The sequence below is a fragment of the Scyliorhinus canicula genome, chromosome 19 (assembly GCF_902713615.1).
Source record: "Scyliorhinus canicula chromosome 19, sScyCan1.1, whole genome shotgun sequence".
Classification (NCBI taxonomy): Eukaryota; Metazoa; Chordata; class Chondrichthyes; order Carcharhiniformes; family Scyliorhinidae; genus Scyliorhinus; species Scyliorhinus canicula.
The window spans coordinates 106,000,751-106,021,318 of NC_052164.1; the positions used below are offsets into that span (position 1 = coordinate 106,000,751).

Below are 20,568 nucleotides of genomic sequence, written 5' to 3' on the forward strand. Positions count from 1 at the left end.
TTGGAACACCCTCACTAACAGCACAGTGGGTGTACCTACACCACACAGGACTGCAGCGGTTCAGGAACAAAGAACAAAGAAAATTACAGCATAGGAACAGGCCCTTCGGCCCTCCCAGCCTGTGCCGATCCAGATCCTTTATCTAAACCTGTCTCCTATTTTCCAAGGATCTACTTCCCTCTGTTCCCGCCCGTTCATATACCTGTCTAGATGCCTCTTAAATGATGCTATCGTGCCCGCCTCTACCACCTCCGCTGGTAAAGCGTTCCAGGCACCCACCACCCTCTGCGTAAAAAACTTTCCACGCACATCTACCTTAAACTTTCCCCCTCTCACTTTGAAATCGTGACCCCACTTGTAACTGACACCCCCACTCTTGGAAAAAGCTTGTTGCTGTCCACCCTGTCCATACCTCTCATAATTTTGTAGACCTCAATCAGGTCCCCCCCCAACCTCCGGCTTTCCAACGAAAACAATCCTAATCTACTCGACCTTTCTTCATAGCTAGCACCCTCCATACCAGGAAACATCCTGGTGAACCTCCTCTGCACCTCACCACCACCTTCTGAAGGGCAATTAGGGTTGGGCAATAAATACTGGCCTAACCAGCAACACCCACACCACATGAAAGAATTTAAACAATATTTTTCTCTCTCCACCCCTTTTCCCAGGATGTGAAGATTATCCGTTCTCTGATTCTGGGAGAGTTGGAGCGAGGTCAGAAACAGTTCCAGGGATTGTGTTTCATCACCAGGCTTCACAAGAATGAAATTATTCCGAGTGAATCAATGGCCAAACTGCGACAGGTGAGATGTGGGCAACCAGAATGGGGCTTCCGGAAACTTCCTGTCTCCTCCTTTTCTTCTTCAGTCTCCTCTCTGAACTCCTTCTATTGGCCGATTTGAGCAGTGAGGCGTTGGGTCGCTCCAACAACAGCTTGTGTTTAGACAACATCTTTAACATCATAAACATCCTAAGGTGCTTCAGAAAGCAAAATTAGACAAACCACAGAAGGCTATAATAGGGCCGATGCCCCAAAGCTTGGACAAAGATCTGGTTAGGGTGCATCTTAAAGGATGGAAGTTAGATTGGGAGGTTTGGAATAATTGCAGAGCTCAGGGCCAGGCTGAAGGCACGGCTTCACTGGGGGAATGATTCAAATTTGGGAATGTCAAGTGGCTGGAATTCGAGGAATACAGAAATTTTGGATGGTTGCAGGAGATTACAGAGATAGGGAGGGGTGAGGGCCTGGGGGAGTTTACAAATCAGGATGAGTCGGTGTTGCTTGACCACAAGCCAGTGTAGATAAGTCAGAGGATGATAAGGGAATGGGACTTTGAGCGAGTTACTGCCCAGGCAGCAGAGTTTTTAATTACGTCCAGTTTAGAGGGTGGAATGTGGGAGAACAACAGCAATGTGTGAGAATAGGTGTGTTTGTAACCGTGCTTCTCACACTTATTGTTTGAAGAACTTCTTTTCAAAAGGTTTAGTGATAACAGGACACATTCCCATGAGAAGAAGAACAGGGAGCGGATGTAAAAGGAGTTCTACCTCCCATATTCCACCTTGTGTAAACCGGAGATCATTCTAAACTCCCCTGTTCAGTCCCAGGTCCTGTTCCCCTATCACCTCTGTGTTCACTGATCTACACATAATGTTTTGATTTTAGTATTTGCTTCCTTCCCTTCATATCCACATCCCTCCCTATCTCTGGAATCTCCTGCAGCCTCTCAATACTTCGAGATCTCTGCACTCATCTAATTCTAGCCTCTTGAGCATCTCCCATTTTCATCACGCCTTCAGTTCCCTCAGCCTCAAACTTTAGAAGGAGGGGGGGGGGGGGGGGGGTGAGTCTCGGGAACTCTCTCCCTCAAAGGGCAGTGGAAGCAGAATCGTTGAATATTTTTAAGGCAGAGCGAGAGAGGTTCTTGATGAATGAGGGGGTGAAAGGTTAATGAGGGGTCAGGAGGAATGTGGGGTTGAGGCTATAATCAGATCTGCCAATGATCTTACTGAATGGTGGGGCAGGCTTGAGGGGCCGACTGGCCTCCTCCTGATCCTAATCTGGATGTTTGTATGTTCCAATCTGCACCCACACCCCTCTATGTTTCTCCTCACTCATCCTTTCTCCCTGTCTCTGTCTCTCTCTGTCCTCTCTTCCCCATTCCTCACATTCAGGGAGACCGGTGGAGACAGAGAGAGAGAGGCAGAGAGAGGGAGAGACAGAGGGAGAGACAGAGGGAGAGACGGAGGGAGAGACGGAGGGAGAGACGGAGGGAGAGACGGAGGGAGAGACGGAGGGAGAGACGGAGGGAGAGACGGAGGGAGAGACAGAGAGAGAGAGACAGAGAGAGAGAGAGACAGTGAGAGAGAGACAGTGAGAGAGAGAGAGAGAGACACAGAGAGAGACAGAGAGAGAGAGAGAGAGAGAGAGAGAGACAGTGAGAGAGAGAGAGAGAGAGACACAGAGAGAGAGAGAGACACAGAGAGAGAGAGACACAGACATAGAGAGACAGACAGAGAGAGAGAGACACAGACAGAGAGAGAGAGAGAGACAGAGGCAGAGAGAGAGAGAGTGAGAGGGAGACAGAGAGACAGACAGAGAGAGAGAGACAGACAGAGAGAGAGACAGACAGAGAGAGAGAGAGAGACAGACAGACAGAGAGAGAGACAGACAGAGAGAGAGACAGACAGAGAGAGAGAGAGAGGGGGAGACAGACAGAGTTAGAGAAAGAGAGAGACAGACAGAGAGAGAGAGAGAGCGAGAGAGACGGAGAGACAGAGAGAGAAGACAGAGAGAGAGAGAGACAGAGAGAGAGAGAGGGAGACAGACAGAGTGAGAGAGAGAGAGAGAGAGACAGACAGAGAGAGAGACAGAGAGAGAGAGAGAGACAGAGAGCGGGAGACAGACAGAGAGAGACAGAGAGAGAGACAGAGAGCGAGAGGGGGAGACAGACGGAGAGAGTTAGAGAGAGAGAGACGGACAGACAGAGAGGGAGAGAGAGGGAGACAGACAGAGAGAGTTAGAGAGAGAGACAGAGAGAGAGAGACAGATTGAGGGAGACAGACAGAGAGAGTCAGAGAGAGAGACAGAGAGAGAGACAGGGAGAAAGGGTGAGTGAGGGGAAACAGAGGGTGTGGGTGTAAATTGGGGAGGATGGGGGGGGGTGACTCCCATTCCCCACTTGCCCCTTCCCTCTCTGACTGTGAGATTGGGGCGGAGCTGTGGGGCAGCACGGTAGCATTGTGGATAGGACAATTGCTTCACTGCTCCAGGGTCCCAGGTTCGATTCCGGCTTGTGTCAATGTCTGTGCGGACTCTGCGCATCCTCCCCGTGTGTGTGTGGGTTTCCTCCGGGTACTCCGGTTTCCTCCCACAGTCCAAAGATGTGCAGGTTAGGTGGATTGGTCTTGCTAAATTGCCCTCAGTGTCCAAAATTGCCCTTAGTGTTGGGTGGGGTTACTGGGTTATGGGGATAGGGAGGAGGTGTTGACCTTGGGTAGGGTGCTCTTTCCAAGAGCCGGTTCAGACTCGATGGGCCGAATGGCCTCCTTCTGCACTGTAAATGCTATAAACCTCTCCAACTCTCTCCCTTTGCGTTTCCCCTCTCAGAACCTTCCTCCAACCCCTTTAACCAAGCTTTTCAAAATGTTATACGGCTGATGTCACATTTTATTTTATACTGTGAAGCCCTCAGGAGGTTTCATTCTGTTAAAGGTGTTTTATAAAGAGAAGGGACTGGATTCTCCGCAGACCCGTACCAAAATCGTGTTGGCGGAGAATCCACTTTTACGCCTGAATTGGGCAAGGCACCACTCCTGGGGACTTCAACAAGGCCAACCTCAAGAGTGTACTACCAAAATTCCACCAGCACATCTCCTGTCCCACCAGGGGCGACAACACTCTTGACCACTGCTACTCAAAAATCAAGGGCGCCTACCGTTCCATCCCCCGACCACACTTTGGGGAACCAGACCATAAGACTGTGCTCCTTCTCCCGGCATACAAGCAGAAACTCAAGCGGGAGAACCCGGCTAAGAAGGTCGTGGTGCGCTGGTCCAAGGTAACAGAAGAGCTCTTACGTGACTGCTTAGAGACAGTGGACTGGTCCATATATAAGAATTCTGTGACCAACTTAAATGAGTATGTCACCACCGTCACAGACTTCATCAGCAAATGTGTGGACGGCTGCGTGCCAAAGAAAGTGTTCCCCAACCGGAAACCATGGCTCAACCGCGTGATTGACTCCCTACTGAGGGACAGGTCTGAGGCATTCAAGTCAGGCGACCCTAACCTATACAAGAACTGGATACAGAACTGGCTAGGCCATAGAAGTCAGAGAGTAGCAATGGAAGGGTACTTTTCAGATCGGACTAGTGGTGTTCCGCAGGGATCAGTGCTGGGACCTTTGAACATAAGACCATCAGAACTAGGAGCAGGAGTAGGCCATCTGGCCCCTCGAGCCTGCTCCGCCATTCAATGAGATCATGGCTGATCTTTTGTGGACTCAGCTCCACTTTCCGGCCCGAACACCACAACCCTTAATCCCTTTATTCTTCAATAAACTATCTATCTTTACCTTAAAAACATTTAATGAGGGAGCCTCAACTGCTTCACTGGGCAAGGAATTCCATAGATTCACAACCCTTTGGGTGAAGAAGTTCCTCCTAAACTCAGTCCTAAATCTACTTCCCCTTATTTTGAGGCTATGCCCCCTAGTTCTGCTGTCACCCGCCAGTGGAAACAACCTGCCCTGCATCTATCCTTTCTATTCCCTTCATAATTTTAAATGTTTCTATAAGATCTGGGCTGGTTTAGCTCACCAGGCTAAATCGCTGGCTTTTAAAGCAGACCAAGCAGGCCAGCAGCACGGTTCGATTCCCGTACCAGCCTCCCCGGACAGGCGCCGGAATGTGGCGACTAGGGGCTTTTCACAGTAACTTCATTGAAGCCTACTCGTGACAATAAGCGATTTTCATTTTCAAGATCCCCCCTCATCCTTCTAAATTCCAAATTCCAACGAGTACAGTCCCAGTCTACTCAACCTCTCCTCATAATCCAACCCCTTCAGCTCTGGGATTAACCTAGTGAATCTCCTCTGCACACCCTCCAGTGCCAGTACGTCCTTTCTCAAGTAAGGAGACCAAAACTGAACACAATACTCCAGGTGTGGCCTCACTAACACCTTATACAATTGCAACATAACCTCCCTAGTCTTAAACTCCATCCCTCTAGCAATGAAGGACAAAATTCCATTTGCCTTCTTAATCACTTGTTGCACCTGTAAACCAACTTTCTGTGACTCAGGCACTAGCACACCCAAGTCTCTCTGCACAGCGGCATGCTTTAATATTTTATCGTTTAAATAATAATCCCGTTTGCTGTTATTCCTACCAAAATGGATAACCTCACATTTGTCAACATTGTATTCCATCTGCCAGACCCTAGCCCATTCACTTAACCTATCCAAATCCCTCTGCAGACTTCCAGTATCCTCTGCACTTTTCGCTTTACCACTCATCTTAGTGTCATCTGCAAACTTGGACACATTGCCCTTGGTCCCCAACTCCAAATCATCTATGTAAATTGTGAACAATTGTGGGCCCAACACGGATCCCTGAGGGACACCACTAGCTACTGATTGCCAACCAGAGAAACACCCATTAATCCCCACTCTTTGCTTTCTATTAATTAACCAATCCTCTATCTATGCTACTACTTTACCCTTAATGCCATGCATCTTTATCTTATGCAGTAACCTTTTGTGTGGCACCTTGTCAAAGGCTTTCTGGAAATCCAGCTATACCACATCCATTGGCTCTCCGTTATCTACTGCACTGGTAATGTCCTCAAAAAATTCCACTAAATTAGTTAGGCATGACCTGCCCTTTATGAACCCATGCTGCGTCTGCCCAATGGGACAATTTCTATCCAGATGCCTCGCTATTTCTTCCTTGATGATAGATTCCAGCACCTTCCCTACTACCGAAGTTAAACTCACTGGCCTATAATTTCCTGCTTTCTGCCTACCTCCTTTTTTAAACAGTGGTGTCACGTTTGCTGTTCATAGTATATATAAATGATTTGGAGGAAAATGTAACTGGTCTGATTAGTAAGTTTGCGGACGTCACAAAGGTTGGTGGAATTGCAGATAGCGGATGAGGACTGTCAGAGGATACAGCAGGATTTAGATCGTTTGGAGAATTGGGCGGAGAGATGGCAGATGGAGTTTAATCTGGACAAATGTGAGGTGATGCATTTTGGAAGGTCTAATACAGGTAGGGAAGAGACAGTGAACGGTAGAACCCTCAAGAGTATTGACAGTCAGAGATCTAGGTGTACAGGTCCACAGGTCACTGAAAGGGGCAACACTGGTGGAGAAGGTAGTCAAGAAGGCATACGGCATGCTTGCCTTCATTGGCCGGGGCATTGAGTATAAAAATTGGCAAGTTATGTTGCAGCTGTATAGAACCTTAGTTAGGGTGCACTTGGAATATAGTGTTTAATTCTGGTCGCCACATTACCAGAAGAGATTTACCAGGATGTTGCCTGGTATGGAGGGCATTAGCTATGAGGAGCGGTTGAATAAACTTGGTTTGTTCTCAGTGGAACGACGGAGGTTGAGGGGCAACCTGATAGAGGTCTACAAAATTATGAGGGGCATAGACAGAGTGGATAGTCAGAGACTTTTCCCCAGGGTAGAGGGAACAGTTACTAGGGGGCATAGGTTTAAGGTGCGAGGGGCAAGGTTTAGAGATGTACGAGGCAAGTTTTGTACACAGAGGGTACCTGGAACTTGCTGCCAGAGGAGGAGGTGGAAGTAGGGACAATAGTGACGTTTAAGGGGCATCTTGACAAATACATGAATAGGATGGGAATAGAGGGATATGGACCCAGGAAGTGTAGAAGATTTTAGTTTAGACGGCAGCATGGTCGGCACAGGCTTGGAGGGCCGAAGGGCCTGTTCCTGTGCTGTACTTTTCTTTGTTTTTTGAAATCTAGGTACGACCTCTGAAAAGCCATCCGAGATGCCAACATAGAATAGCAGACCAAGCTAGAGTCACAGACTAGCGTTACAGACTCTCGGCGGTTGTGGCAAGGCCTAAACAATATAAAGGGCTACAGAGCGAAGCCGAGCAGTACTTCCAGCAGCAGCACACCCCTCCCCGATTAACTCAATGCATTCCGTGCTGGGTTAGAGCAAGAAACCAATGATCTGCTGTTGAGTGCCCTAGCAGCCCATAACGTACCTAGACCCACTATCACGGGTGGGCAGAGGGCAGCACAGTAGCACAAATGGATAGAACTGTGGCTTCACAGCTCCAGGGTTCCAGGTTCGATTCCCCGATGGGTTACTGTCTGTGTGGAGTCTGCACGTTCTCCCGTGTCTGCGTGGGTTTCCTCCAGGTGCTCCGGTTTCCTCCCACAATTCAAAAACGTGCAGATTAGGTGGATTGGCCATGATAAATTGCCCTTTGTGACCAAAAAAATAGGTTAGGAGGGGTTATTGGGTTACGGGGAAGTGAGGGCTTAAGTGGGTCGGTGCAGACTCGATGGGCGGAATGGCCTCCTTCTGCACTGTATGTTCTATATCACAACTTCCGAAGCAGATCGGCCTTCCTGAAAGTGAACCCTCGGAAGGCGATGGGTCCGGTCTGAATCCCTGGCCGTGCACTCAGAGCCTGCACAGACCAGCTGGCAGATATGCTCACGGACATCGTTAACTTGTCCCTACTCCGCTCCGAGGTCCCCATCTGCTTCAAGAAGACCACCATCATACCGGTGCCAAAGAAGAACCAGGCAACGGCCTCAATGACTACCGTTCGGTTGCCCTGACGTCAGTCGTAATGAAGTGCTTCGAGAGGTTGGTCATGAAGCGCTTCACCTCCATAATCCCAGGTACATAAATCCCTGAAAGTTGCCACCCAGGTTAATAGGGCTGTTAAGAAGGCATATGGTGTGCTAGCCTTTATCAGTAGGGGGATTGAGTTTCGGAGCCACAAGGTCATGCTGCAGCTGTACATAACTCTGGTGCGGCCACTCCTGGAGTACTGCGTGCAGTTCTGGTCACCACATTATAGGAAGGATGTGGAAGCTTTGGAAAGGGTTCAGAGGAGATTTACTAGGATGTTGCCTGGTATGGAGGGAAGGTCTTACGAGGAAAGGCTCAGGGACCTGAGGTTGTTTTCGTTAGAGAGGAGAAGGCTGAGAGGTGACTTAATAGAGACATATAAGATAGTCAGAGGGTTAGATAGGGTGGACAGTGAGAGTCTTTTTCCTCGGATGGTGATGACCAACACGAGGGGACATAGCTTTAAATTGAGGGGTGGTAGCTATAGGACAGATGTCAGAGGCAGTTTCTTTACTCAGAGAGTAGTAGGGGTGTGGAACGCCCTGCCTGCAACAGTAGTAGACTCGCCAAATTTAAGGGCATTTAAGTGGTCACTGGATAGACATATGGATGAAAATGGAATAGTGTAGGTCAGATAGGCTTCAGATGGTTTCACAGGTCGGCGCAACATCGAGGGCCGAAGGGCCCGTACTGCGCTGTAATGTTCTATAATATTCTAATGCCTAGATCCACTGCAATTCGCATAGCGCCGCATCCAGTCCACAGCAGACGCCATTTCCCTGGCCCTACACTCATTCCTGGAGCATCTCGACAACAAGGATTCTTCCATCAGACTCCTATTCATTGACTACAGCTCCGCCTTCAACACCATCATTCCAGCCAAGCCCATATCAAAGCTCCAAAACGTAGGACTTGGCTCCTCCCTCTGCAACTGGATCCTCCTTTCCAACCCACAGACTACAACAGTTCCTCCACAATAGTCTGCAATACACAGCAAGGGTGTGTACTTATCCCCCTACCACACTCTGAAACTCTGGACTCGAAACGTTAGCTCTTTTCTCTCCCTACAGATGCTGCCAGACTTGCTGAGATTTTCCAGCATTTCCCCTACTATACTCTCTGTACAAGCAAAACTGCGTGGCAAAATTTGGTTCCAACTCCATCTACAAGTTTGCCGATGACACAACCATAGTGGGCCGGATCGCGAATAATGACCAGTCAGAATACAGGAGGGAGATAGAGAACCTAGTGGAGTGGTGCAGCGACAACAATCTATCCCTCAATGCCAGCAAAACTAAAGAACTGGTCATTGATTTCAGGAAGCAAAGTACTGTACACACCCCTGTCAGCATCAACGGGGCCGAGGTGGAGATGGTTAGCAGTTTCAAATTCCTAGGGGTGCGCATCACCATAAATCTGTCCTGATCCACCCACGTCGACGCTATCACCAAGAAAGCACAACAGCGCCTATACTTCCTCAGGAAACTAAGGAAATGTGGTATGTCCACATTAACTCTTACCAAGTTTTGCAGATGTACCATAGAAAGCATCCTATCTGGTAGCATCACAGCCTGGTATGGCAACTGCTCAGCCCAGGACCGCAAGGAACTTCAGAGAGTCATGAACACCACCCAGTCCATCACACGAACCTGCCTCCCATCCATTGATTCCATCTATACCTCCCACTGCCTGGGGAAAGCAGGCAGCATAATCAAAGACTCCTCCCACCCGGCTTATTCACTCTTCCAACTTCTTCCATCGGGCAGGAGATACAGAAGTCTGAGAACTTGCACGAACAGACTCAAAAACAACTTCTTCCCCACTATCACCAGACTCGTAAACGACCCTCTTATGGACTGACCTCATTAACACTACACCCTGTATGCTTCATCCGATGCCAGTGTTAGACCACAAGACCATAAACATTGGAGCAGAATTAGGCCATTCAGCCCGTCGACTCTGCTGAATCATGGCTGATATTTTCTCATCCCCATTCTCCTGCCTTCTCCCCATAACCCCTGATCCCCTTATTGATCACGTTACATTGTGTACCTTGTGTTGCCCTATTATGTATTTTCATTTATTTACTTGTCATTTCATGTACTAAATGATCTGTTTGAGCTGCTTGCAGAAAAATACTTTTCACTGTACCTCGGTATACGTCATAATAAACAAATCCAATCCAATTCCCGCGATTCTCCGGTCCCGACTGGCCGAGTTCCCGACGGCGTGGTTCTAACCACGTCTGGCCGGTCGGGACTCACACGCAGCCGGCCTGGTTGGGGGTGGGGGGAATCAAGTAACGGGGGGGGTGGGGGGGACCTTTTGGGTGGCCGGGGCGGCGATCGCGCGGGTCAGACCGAGCTGCGCGGGGACAGATCATTGAGACTTTCTTTGTTGGTCCAGGTCCACCAACTGAGTCCGCCATCATGTCCGGTGCAGCCGCTAAAGGCCGCCGCCGCCCGCATGCGCGGACTCGCAAACGGATGTGCGGGGGCCCGTATCCACAGCTAAAGCTGTGAGAAGCTCCCCAGGGCCCTGCCAGCCCCCTGCAGGTAGGAGAATTGCTGTAAAATGTTTTAAGGAAAGTCTGGCGTGAAATGCAGCACCTGTATCCCGGCGTGGGGACACAGCCCCATTTTCGGAGAATCCAGCCCACGTTGTTTAAATTGGATTCGGTGAAAACACTGGTCTAAATTTAAATGTCCTGTTTCTGGGAAGTGAGATTCTGATTATTCAGTTTCTACAGCTGCTGCATTGTTTAAGTTCTGGTTTTGAAACATGGCTTTGTTATGTCGCCCCCCACCCCCCTCCCTTTCCAATTGTTCTCACTGCAGAAGAATCCGAGGACTGTGCGTGTGGCCGAGGAACAGCGCGGCCTGGAACACCTCTACATGGACGTGGCGGTGAATTACAGCAGGGCTAACCCCCTGAGTGTCCACATCAACAATGTATGTGCAGAGGCCATGGATGCTGTCTATGCAAGAGAGAGTGATGTGAAACACTGGATGGAGAAAGGTTTGTGAATAAACATCAGAGAGACACACACTGACCAGAGAAACACTCCCGGGGCCTTCAAGCCAGTTGTGCCATTAAATTAGATTATGGTTAATTTATACTTCAATCTATTAACCTGCCTTTAATCCTATTCACCAGTAAAAATCTATCGATTTCTGTTTTCTAATGTCCACTTGCCTGAGTCCTGTGGAAGACAGTTCCAGATTTCCAACACTGTGCGACGTGCTTCCTGACGTCACTCCTGAAAGGCAGGCTCTCATTTTAAGCTTATTCTTCCTGGTTCTGGACTCTCTCCACCAGAGGAAATAGTTCTCGCTGTCAGTGCCATCAAATCATTCCATCACCTTAAACAACATCAATTAGATAAACCTTTAATCTTTCATATTCAATGGAATAAATGCCGATTTGGTGAAAGCCGCCCTCGTCATTTAACCCATTCAGCCCTCCGAATGTCCTGGTGATCCTACACTGCACCATCTCCAAAGTCAGGATATTTTTCCAGAGGTTTGCTGCTGAGGTCAATACAGTTCTCCAGGTGATATAGAAACAGAGTTTTATATAATTGTAACATTACTTCCACCCAATTGATGTCCAGTTCACTTTGACATTTTCTATCCGGAGAAAGACTTTCATTCACAAATAAGGGGCGAAATTCTCCGACCTCCAGCAGGGTCGGAGAATCGCCTGGGGGCGCCGAAAATCTCCCCCCCCCCCCCCCCCCCCCCCCCCCCCCCCGCCATGGCAGAGATTCTCCGCCACCCGGGAAGTGGCGGCGGGAATCTCGCCACTCCGATCGGAGAGGCCCCTGCGGTGATTCTCCGTCCCGGATGGGCCGAAGTCCCGCCGCTGGGAGGCCTCTCCCGCCGCCGAGTTTTGAACCACCTCTGTAACAGCGGGATCAGCGGCACGAGTGGGCCCCCGGGGTCCTGGGGGGGGGGGGGGGGTGGGGGCCGGGGGGCGATCGGACCCCGGGGGGTGCCCCCACGGTGGCCAGGCCCGCGATCGGGGCCCCCGCTCAGACTCCAGGCCAGTGCCCTGGCTGCTCTATTTTCCTCCGCGTCCGCCACGGCCTCCGCCAGAACCCCACATTGCGCATGCGCCCGTGGTGACGTCAGTGGCAGCTGGACGCTGACGTCACTGCTGGCGCATGCGCAGACCGGCGAAAGCCTTTCGGCCAGCCCCGCTGCCGGGGAGCCGGTTTTTTGCGCCAGTCTTCTGGTGCCGACCGCTCCGGCGCGGGCTAGCCCCCAAAGATGCGGAGAATTCCCCACCTTTGGGGAGGCCCGACCCCTGAGTGGTTGGCGCCACTCCCCTACGCCGGGACCCTCCGTCACGCCGGGTAGGGGAGAATCCAGCCCAAGAAGTCTGATAACACCAGGTTAAAGTCCAACGGGATTATTTGGAATCACTAGCTTTCAGAGCACAGCTCCTTCGTCAGGTGAGTGAAGAGGCAGGTTACGCAAACACAGCATATATTGACAAAGTCAATGATGCAAGATAATACTTTGAATGCGAGTCTTTGCACTATACACCAGCATCAACAGTCTCCGTACTAAGGTTAAGGTTATAACTCAGTGTGAAGGTTAATGTGCAGGTTCAGTCGGCAGTTAGGAAGGCAAATGCAATGTTAGCATTCATGTCGAGAGAGCTAGAATACAAGACCAGGGATGTACTTCTGAGGCTGTATAAGGCTCTGGTCAGACCCCTATTTGGAGTATTGTGAGCAGTTTTGGGCCCCATATCTAAGGAAGGATGTGCTGGGCCTTGGAAAGGGTCCAGAGGAGGTTCACAAGAATGATCCCTGGAATGAAGAACTTGTCATATGAGGAATATTTGAGGAATCTGGGTCTGTACTCAGAGTTTAGAAGGATGAGAGGGGATCTTATTGAAACTTACAGGATACTGCGAGGCCTGGATAGAGTGGACGTGGAGAGGATGTTTCCACTTGTAGGAGAAACTAGAACCAGAGGACACCATCTCAGACTAAAGGGACGATCCTTTAAAACAGAGATGAGGAGAAATTTCTTCAGCCAGAGGGTGGTGAATCTGTGGAACTCTTTGCCACAGAAGGCTGTGGAGGCCAATTCACTGAGTGTCTTTAAGACAGAGATAGATAGGTTCCTGATTAATAAGGGGATCAGGGGTTATGGGGAGAAGGCAGGAGAACGAGGATGAGAAAAAAATCAGCCATGATTGAATGGCGGAGCAGACTCGATGGGCCAAGTGGCCTAATTCTGCTCCTAAATCTTATGGTCTTATTCTACACAACGACAACCTCCAATCTCCAGATGCAATTCGACAACTCATCCGCTTTCATCCTCGATCACGTCTTCACCTTCGACAAGTTCTTTATCCAGGCCATGGGACAGCCATCGGGACCAAGTTAGCTCCCCAATACGCCAACATCTTCATGCACCAGTTTGAACAAGACCTCTTCACTCGCACAGGACCGTCAACCGACATTATACACCAAATACATCAATGAATTTTTTTTCCCTTTTGGACCTATGACGAAGAATAACTGAAACGACTACACGAAGACATCAATAAGTTCCATCCCACCATCAGACTCACCATGGACTACTCTCCAAAATCAGTTGCATTCTTGGACACACTCATCTCCATCAAGGACGGTCACCTCAGCACTTCGCTTTACCGCAAGCCCACAGACAACCTCACAATGCTCCACTTCTCCAGCTTCCACCCGAAACACATTAAAGAAGCCATTCTCTATGGACAAGCCCTCCGTATACACAGGATCTACTCAGACGAGGAGGAGCGTAACAGAGATCTACAGACGCTGAAAGATGCCCTCGTACGAACGGGATATGGCGCTCGACTCATTGATCGACAGTTCCAATGCGCCACAGCAAAAACACGCACCGACCTCCTCAGAAGACAAACACGGGACACAACCTGACAGAGTACCCTTTGTCGTCCAGTTCCTCCCAGAGTGGAGAAATTACGACATCTTCTTCGGAGTCTTCAACACGTCATTGATGTAGACTAACATTTTGCCAAGGTCATCCCCACACCCCCACTACTTGCCTTCAAACAACCGCGCATCCTCAAACAAACCATTGTTTGCAGCAAATTACCCAGCCTTCAGAACAGCGACCACGACACCACACAACCCTGCCAGGGCAATCTCTGCAAGACATGCCAGATCATCGACATGGATACCACCATTACACGTGAGAACGCCACCCACCAGGTACGCGGTACATACTCGTGCGACTCGGCCCACGTTGTCTACCTCTTACGCTGCAGGAAAGGATGTCCCGAAGCGTGATACATTGGCGAGACCATGCAGACGCTGCGACAACGGATGAACGGACATCGCGTGACAATCACCAGGCAGGAATGTTCCCTTCCAGTCGGGGAACACTTCAGCAGCCAAGGGCATTCAGCCTCTGATCTCCGGGTAAGAGTTCTCCAAGGCGGCCTTCAGGACGCACGACAATGCAGAATTGCCGAGCAAAAACTTATAGCCAAGTTCCGCACACATGAGTACGGCCTCAACCGGGACCTGGGATTCATGTCTCATTACATTTAATTCCTCACCATCTGGCCTGGGCTTGTGAAATCTGACCAATTGTCCTGGCTTGAGACAATTCACACCTCTTTAACATGTCATTATCCCTCTCTCCAGTCACACCGTCTGGACCATTAAAGGTTTCATTACCTGCATAAACTGCATTCAAAGTATCATCTTGCATCATCGGCTTTGTCTATATATACTGTATTTGTGTAACCTGCCTCTTCACTCACCTGATGAAGGAGCTGTGCTCCGAAAGCTAGTGATTCCATATAAACCTGTTGGACTTTAACCTGGTGTTTCAAGACTTCTTACTGTGCCCACCCTGGGGAGGCAGTGGCACTGGGCCAGTAACCCAGAGACCCAGGATAATGACCTGGGAATCTGCGTTCAAATCCCACCACGGCAGATGATGGAATTTAAACTGAATAAAATATCTGGAATTAAAAGTCTAATGATGACCATGAAACTATTGTCGATTGTTGTAAACTCCCATCTGGTTCACTGATGTCCTTTGGGGAAGGAAATCTGCTGTCCTTACCTGGTCTGGCCTACATGTGACTCCAGACCCACAGCGATGTGGTTGACTTTTACCTGCCCCTTAATTAGGGGTGGGCAGTAAATGCTGGCACAGCCTGTGACACACCACTTCCCATGAACACCGCCAGGGCCTTGGTTCAATTCCAGCCTCAGGTGACTGTGTGGAGTCTGCACGTTCTCCCCATATCTGCGTGAGTTTTCTCCGGGTGCTCCGGATTCTTCCCACAGTCCAAAGATGTGCAGGTTAGGTGGATCAATGCATGGGGTTTTGGGGATAGGGCGGGGGGAGTGCTCTCTTGGAGGGTCGGTGCAGACTTGATGGGCCGAATGACCTCCTTCGGCACTGCAACCGATTGACACGAGTTTGAATCTCTCATAAGGACAGTGGGATGTCTGATCAGGGACGGGGTGAAGAAGGGGTTGCAGGCTGCTGATGGTAGGGAATAGAATGTGAAATGGGATTCTCTATCAGCTGGTTGACCCCTAGGTTGATCTGTTGTTTCTTTGGTTCTCTACAGGTATTGAGGCTTCAATATTTGAAATAATGCCAGTTTCAGAAGATGTGCCACGATGTCGGGTGAGTCCGGATCGATGGAAAGGCTGTATCTGTCGCTACGAGCTGTGCATTGAGTGGTACCCTTGCTTCCTGAAATATTGTCGCACAAAAGACCCAGCTGGCAAGACAAGCTCTTATAAGTGTGGCATCAAAAGCTGCCAGAAATGCTCCCAGTTCGACTTCTACGTCCCACAGAAACAGCTGTGCCTGTGGGATGAGGACATTTAACCCTCTCCCACCACCTCCACCCAGTGCTGGTACCTGATGGGGAGAGTTGTGGTCAGAGGTCCAGTGTTTGTCTTGTAGAAAATGGAGACTGGCGTGTGCTCAGGAGGGAATGGGTCTGATTATGGGGCTGGATGGGCTCCTTGATTATACAGAATGAGATCAGATTAACATTTAGTGAGGAGAGTGCAGGCCTCCCAATCATTCTGGGTGGGGGTCATTGGATTTAACGGGTTACCAGGCCAGTGTTTCAAGGCCTGGCCTGGTGTTGGGCGTGTGCCGCCCGCCCCCCAACCCTCTCAGTGCCTTCTGTGTTGGCCAAGGATGGACTCAGGAACTCTGGGAGCTTCAGAGAACCTGAATGAGTTCACTTCCTGCTTTGTGGAGGACTAAAGATCTCAATATTTCACACAATCTCTCCATTGGGAATTCTTACTAACCCCATGGGATTGTCTGATTTACCTTCTGGGAATTTAAAGGCTTGATTAATGTTGTATTATCATTAATCTCATCCTCCAGAAACGTATTTAAATGCTAATTCGTCCAATGTCCTGTTTTCTGAGAGTTTTCAATGAATATTGGATCATTTGCAAAAATGGAAATTCTGAAGGAAATGTGTTTGGGTCCATCATTAATCTTCAAAGCTTCGAAAGTCAATTTCTATTGAGCATATTTCATGTTTGGTGAGCTAGTTAGATATTTCCTCGGGTCAGACAATGGGGCAGGTGGGTGGGATCAGCGATTAGTCACCACCAGTGAATTCAGTCTGGACCTGAAAGAACTTCATTCCATTCATTGGCTCATCGGAGATTTGCTTCATCTGAGTAAAATGGGCTTTACTGACGTGAACGCTCCCAGCAACTCTCTACATTTGTGACCAGCAATTTGTCCGCTTCGCAGAGCAACGGCCTAGTCTTGCAGATGTGGACAATCAATGATCATCTTGAATCTCAGTTCTTTATCCGCTGAGATCAGATGTGACGTATTATCTCATGTTGCAGTTTGATCGCTATCTTGTTGTTTGTTGGCAGTCATTTTGACACATGTGGCTAATCCCTGATTTGTCCTTATTTTGTGTCGATTAATCGCGAGAGAAGCTTGTGGCAGATGATCTGGTGAAATCTCAGCTGATTCAACTGTTAAGTTGTCTCAGTTTAGAGTCATCCATCCATTATTGTGAAGGAGGTGCAGGAAATGACTGTCGTTAACCACCACGCTATCAATTAATCTACCAGACTGGAGACACTGGTAAATCAATAAAATCTTGCCTCTTACCATAAGTACCACCAGCAGGGCACTGTTAGATTTCCCTAAATGCATCAAATAATGTGCAGCTTGTGGAAACTAGCCTGCCAATCTTTAACTTTGCTGATTCTTGCTTTGAAATGATGGGATTTATAGTTTTGCCAAATATTTTAATTCAGCTTTAATTTCTTAACTTGTTGTAATTTAACCTGAATATCCAAATAATTCCAGTCCTTTGCACCTTTCTGTATTTGCCACAAAGAGAAAGATTTGTGTTCTGTTTAAATGTTGTTTGTGAAACATCCGTCCTGTGAAACACTTGTTGATGAGAATTTTCTGAGATTGAAGAATGAGGTCTCGTTCACAGATATTGTTTCCTTGATTTCAGTTCTCCACCAGAATCCTTTCCAATTTCAGTTTGAACATCTGAATCATTCCCAGAAATTATACACTACAAAAAGGAAGTCAGAAGATTAGTTCAAAGGGAGGAGTTTTATCATCATGAAATCATTGTCACAGTATTGTGTGTTCCTTGAGAAATGTTTTTTGTAAAATAGAAACTTAAATGAGACTCAGTAACCAAAGATCAGCTCCTTTTAAATCAACATTTCTCCTTCCCAAGATGTGTGTGGGTCACGAGAGTGCAGAGTGTGGCAGAAACATTCCTTGATGTGTACAATAACATCCCAGCTTCTAAACCTTTCACCAGAAGTGACAGGAGTATCAGATTGTGATTTGTGTTCAAGTTTCATTTTCAGTAACTGTGCAGAACAGAACATCTTGTCTGGTGCCTTTTCTTAACTTTTAGACATTTTACAGTATATACTTTACAGAAATAAGTTTTCAATGTAAGCGTTTGGCTGCAGGTTTCCGTGCTTATATCTGGGTCTCCTGGTTATTGTCATTGAATTGGAAGATGACGAGATCTGGAATCACTCAATACAGTAAAGTGTCAGCTGATGTTCTGGTGCCTTATTCTGATGCGGGTCACAGTTTTTGAACCATGAATGTTGTGAGTCCAGATTGTACCTGATCACATCTGAATCTGGGGGTCCCGGGTGATGGTTGTTCAATTCTTCCTCCCCTTTGTTCAGAATGTGGCTTTGGAATTTCTCTCATTGCTTTATTGAGACCTCCTGGTGTCTGATGGCTTTGGCCACTTTGCAAAACCCTTTTGAACGGGTGGTGCTTCTGGTAAAGATTCTGAATCATTGACAGCAGCAGTTCCCTCCGTATGAAACATTCGCAAAATAAATGCTGATTAACATGATTCACAGTTTATCAGACTATGTTCAGATGCTCACTAACTCTTACATTTTGGTGTTTGAGGAGCTGAACCAATGATGTGACTGAGAACAGAGATAACACCACAGAGTGACTGCTTAGTTCCAGGGGTCACAGTGTGGGCACGGGTTTTGGAAGATGCCATTGTGTTTGTGCGAATGTTTTGATGTGTTGTAGAAATGCTCATTTTGGTACTGGAGAATGATTAGAGGTACGATGGTGACAGGGAATGTTTTGGGGTCACTGTGAATGTCACTGTGAAGCAGCAGTGACATGGCTCCACCCAATAATTGCACAGAATCTCACAAAGTGCCTTCATAACCTGTTCAGTGTTCCTGAAATGCCTTAACAAACAAAATTATTTTTGTATTATTATGTAAAAAAAATAAAAGATTGCTTTATTCAGAAAAGAAATTAACTCTGTTCATATCTAGATAATTTATCAGGTTCAATAATAATAAACTCTTACACAGATAATGCCTGTTTCTTTGTTACCGAATTAAGTCTACCTGAACTCTCATTTCTGCTTCTATTCAGAGATTTAATTGATGCTTGGCAAATTGATCTGAGAGGGGCCAAGGCACAGGAATGAGAAGAGGTGAGTGAGGGAGGTGTAAATGGTGACAGCAGAAGGGAAGGGAAACCAGGGGAATCTGTCAAAATAGAACTTCCATGGCATCGAAAGGAGATAGGTCCCAGTGAGCAGATCACCTGATTACAGTGGGGGGAAAACAGACAAGGCACAGGACAAGAGAACATGGAACACAACCTCAAACTGAACTGCCCTGCAGAGGATGAAAATTCTAAACCCAATGTGTTGGGAATAGGGAGCGATGTAGGTAGCTGGAGAGATGAGCAGGATTTCAAAATGTAGACATTGAAAATAGAAGCAGGAGGAGGCCATTCGGCCCTTCGAGCCTGCTCCGCCATTCATTATGATCATGGCTGATCATCAGGTTCAATACCCTGATCCTGCCTCCCCCCATATCCTTTGATTCCTTTAGCCCCAAGAGCTATATGTAATTCCTTCTTGAAAACATACAATGTTCAACTACTTCCTGTGGTAACGAATTCCACAGGCCGATCACTCTCTGAAGAAATATCTTCTCATCTCTGTCCTAAATGGTCAACTCCATGTCCTCAGACTGTGACCCCTGGTTCTGGAACCCCCACCCGCACCATCGGGAAAATCCCGCACCTACTCTTTCTAGTTCTGTTAGATTTTTAGAGGATAACATTGGGAACTGTATGGGAGAGATTGACAGCTGGAAAAATCGATTTAAATAAACTTAGTAATTGATGAGAAATAAGAACATGAAGATATAGAAGCTCAAGGCCATTTTGCCCTTTGAGTCTGTTGCCATAGAAATTAGAGCGAAGCCTCAACTATTTATGATTTTTACCACTTGGATGAATGGACTGATTGGTTACTAAATTTGCTGATAATACAAAGGTAGGAATGAAGTTGTGAAGAGGACATGAGGGTCCTACAAAGCGATACAGGTTAAGTGAATGGGAAAAAATTGGCAGGTGGTAAATAATGCGGCCAAATGTGAACTTGTCCAGTTTGGCAGCAAGAATAGAAAAGTAGAGAATTATTTAAAAAGAGAAATTGCAGAACTGTGAGGTGGAGAGGGATTTGGGTATTCTAGTGTGTGATTCGGGGGTGGGGTGATTAGGAAGGCAAATGGAATGTAGTTTATTGCGAGGATATGTGATATAAAAGGGATATCTTGCTCCAGTTGTACAGGACGTTAGTGAGACCACATCGGGACTACCGCGTTTACCTTCCGCCACTTTATTTAACAAAGGATATAAATGAGTTAGAAGCAGTTCAGAGACGTTCATTCAACTGATTCCTGAGATGGGGGGGTTATTTTAAGTGGGATGGGGGGGGGGTTATTTTAAGTGGGAAGGTTGGATAGGCGGGGCCTGTAGACAGTGGAGTTTAGAAAAATGAGAGGTGAGTAGGGGAGAAATGGTGTTGGATTGGCGATTAACACCCAGGAAGCTGACAAGCCGCAGGTAGGCACTTCACTCACCAAGAGAGGAGAGCAGCCCCGAGGGTTACCGATGTCGAGCTGGAGACCCTCCTGGTCTCCGTGGAGGAGAGGAGGGTGACCCTGGACCCCGGCCCGGGAAGGAGGCTGCCAGCTGCAGCCGCTCGCTGTGCCTGGGGGCAGGTGGCAGAGACGGTCAGCAACACTGCCCGGACCGGCCTGCAGTGCCCAGAGAGACTGCACAACCTCCTTGGGGTGGCCAGGGTGAGCTGGCAGCACTGTGCCCCTGGCACTGACCCCGCCCCACAC

At 48.2% G+C, this 20,568-nt stretch overlaps 1 protein-coding gene across 1 annotated transcript in view; it reads left to right on the forward strand.

Annotated features, from left to right (window-relative positions):
• The window catches only part of LOC119954042 (out at first protein homolog), a 42,639-nt gene extending 23,903 nt beyond the window's left edge, over positions 1-18,736 (forward strand). Inside the window, exons 2-4 of the mRNA XM_038778814.1 lie at positions 664-806; positions 10,691-10,871; positions 15,468-18,736. Coding sequence (XP_038634742.1) covers positions 664-806; positions 10,691-10,871; positions 15,468-15,733 — 590 coding nt within the window. The 3' untranslated portion in view covers positions 15,734-18,736. The remainder of the gene's footprint in view (positions 1-663; positions 807-10,690; positions 10,872-15,467) is intronic.
• Positions 18,737-20,568: the final 1,832 nt, after the last annotated feature.